Consider the following 2,678-nt stretch of genomic DNA (forward strand, 5'->3'; position numbering starts at 1 on the left):
GTACCATAATTTGGACTCCCATTTATTGGTGATTCCACTTACAAGCAGAAAGGAATATTAGATCCAGTTTTATATTACTTATTTTGTCTTTTGAATTTCAGAAATAAAAGGAAGATCATGAGGATATTTACACTACCTCCAACCGTTGATATACCAACTGAACCAAACTTTTATGACAGTGTGAAAAAGGTTCGTCTGCGACAGCAGTTAGAAATGTATTCTATTGGTAAGTATACATTTGCTGTTTTGATGTCTCTTAAGGGCTGGACATGATGCATATTCCTACTTTATTTTAATTGCAATTTATTGCAATAAATAATTATTTTTAGACTAGACTCTTTGCAATAGCTGAAGCCAAAGTTGCCACTAAGTAGCATCAATCCATTCTTGTCTTATTTTCTCAGCACTAAATATAGGTAATGAGGGTGACAAATTCCATTAGGTGTTCCAGGGTCATGCTCTGATTTATTGTACAGGTGAATCTTGACACATACTTTACCTCAATACACAGTAGGCTGCAAAATTGGCCCGAATTTCAATGTCAAACAAACATATAATAGTGTATATAGCTTATCCTTTTTCTTCTCCTATTCTTAGTTCATGGTGTGTGAGGCAGTGTTCCTTTTTTATTACAGTCTGCTAGGAAAAGTGTTCCAGTCAGCCTTGGTCAGGACTGGAAGCTCTACAAGCTGAGGATATGCAACCAACTGTTGTAATATATAATGCTTCTGTTTAGGATTTCAGCCATGTGCCTCTCAGGACATGCTCTTCCACCACCTCTCCCCCAAGATTTCTAATCTTTTCTCCCAACAGACACTTGATGTTCTGTGGTTACTGAGCATGCTTAGAGCTCATTGGATTGGAGTGGGATTATTTTTTTTGTCCCGGAGGGTCACCCCTGCAAGACATTTTGGTACTTCTGCCTGCCTGCTGATGCCAATCTTGTGAAGGTGTCATTTGATTGTGTAGGCTGACACTTAAAATAATAGGCTTGCCATTAGTATAATAGTATTAAAACATGCATAATCCATAGGGAAGGCCTCTGTGCTTTCCAAACAGCAAGCTCTCAATTTAATATGATTGCTATAAGAGGGATATTTGCTAGATGAACATATTGTTTTTCCCCCAGACCAAACACTGTAAACTTAAAATAAGTAAATAAAGGGGTTCTTGATATTCTAACAACATGTAAGTTGCAATAGAACTGTGTATTATGCTTCTGGTTAAATTGCCAGTTTTTACTCTGGACAGGCCAAAGGCAATGTACAAATTGAAGACTACAGGATTATTCTGTTCCTCTATGTAGATGTGATTTATTGTATTCGCCTTTCACTCTTGGTTTGCTTCTGTTCTATATTCCTCTTCTTACACCTCAATATATTTTAAATGCATTTATTTTTCTAGCCAGGAAATATGACCAACAGCAGCAACCACAGAAACAGGCTGATAGTGTACAGCTTTTGGTGGAATGAAGCCTTGAATCTGTGAAGTGGAGAGACAGTGCTGAAGATGACAGACAATTTGGGATGTACAGTAGTCAGTTTCAGTGCAACATTATAGATATATAGACTTTTCCATTGTGTACAATGTTTCTGAAAGATGGGCCCTGTGTAAATGTACAATGAATTTTGTCTGGAACCTGAAAAACTGGTGTAGCTAACAAATAGGGGAGCTGTCTTCCAGTTTGTAATGCAAATGATTTCCAGTCAGAGACATAGATTACAGGAACATGAAGATGCTCAGTTGGGATTCTGCAGCTGTTGCTTGTAAACTCAAGATGGATACAAGAAGTATGTGGTACCTGATTTGTAACAAAGCTATCAATCAATAAACTGCTTGGTGTTGTCAATGAAAGGACATCTAATGCTGGGACTACCATATGTTTTATGCTACCATATGTTTTGTTTGCAAAATACACATCTACTACTCCACCCCAGTGCTGGCGTTTATCACTAGTCTGTACAGCCAGTAAGTTGACCTCATGTAGAAGTTGAGGGCAAGTTTTGGGGCCCAAACTATGAATAATGCTGAGGATCATTCTGCAGAGAGGGTCCCAGCTGGCCATGGCTGTGACTGGCACCGGCACCACCATTTTCCCACCCAGGCATTCATGAAGGCAGGCCTTTCACCACTATTCACAGAAGGGGATGGTATCTTTTTTTATAAGAATTAATACTGTGCCTTAACTTTCAAAAAAAGGAACTATCCCCTTCTCTGAGTAAAGCAGTGAAAGGCAAGCACTTAGACCATCCCAAGAGAACCTAAAAGAAGCACCATGCCCCTTTACTGTCAGTGCTCCTTTGGGGGGGAGGCTCCAAAGAGGCACCATTACCACCATTTTCCCATCCAGACATTCAAAAAATTCAGAAGTAACACCGTGGTGGAGAGTGTAGAGGGAGTTTGTGCTACTTTTAGGTTCTTCAGGATGGATTAGGCTCTCGGCTTTTGCCACTTGAAGAGGGGCATGGATCCTATAAAAAAATAATAATAAATTATTTCTCTCCTGCTTTTCTGTTAGCAAACAATCCAAGCAGCTTACAAATAAAACCAGTTCGATATACAATACATGGTAATACATATCACATCCCCAACTGCCCCTCTTAAACACGATTAAACACACTGAAATTAAAATCAGTCTATTAAAATAATACTAACAGTCACAATAATTTTACAAAAAG

At 38.7% G+C, this 2,678-nt stretch overlaps 1 protein-coding gene across 1 annotated transcript; it reads left to right on the plus strand.

The window, feature by feature from the left end:
* Positions 1-9: 9 nt before the first annotated feature.
* Positions 10-1,857, plus strand: LOC121918340 (small integral membrane protein 19-like; the record flags this gene model as incomplete). Its single annotated transcript, XM_042444403.1, has 2 exons — positions 10-226; positions 1,405-1,857. Coding segments are annotated over 2 exons (285 nt in total), but the record flags the coding sequence as incomplete, so codon positions are not given.
* Between the last annotated feature and the right edge of the window lie 821 nt (positions 1,858-2,678).

Source organism: Sceloporus undulatus, unplaced genomic scaffold (assembly GCF_019175285.1).
Source record: "Sceloporus undulatus isolate JIND9_A2432 ecotype Alabama unplaced genomic scaffold, SceUnd_v1.1 scaffold_9060, whole genome shotgun sequence".
Classification (NCBI taxonomy): Eukaryota; Metazoa; Chordata; class Lepidosauria; order Squamata; family Phrynosomatidae; genus Sceloporus; species Sceloporus undulatus.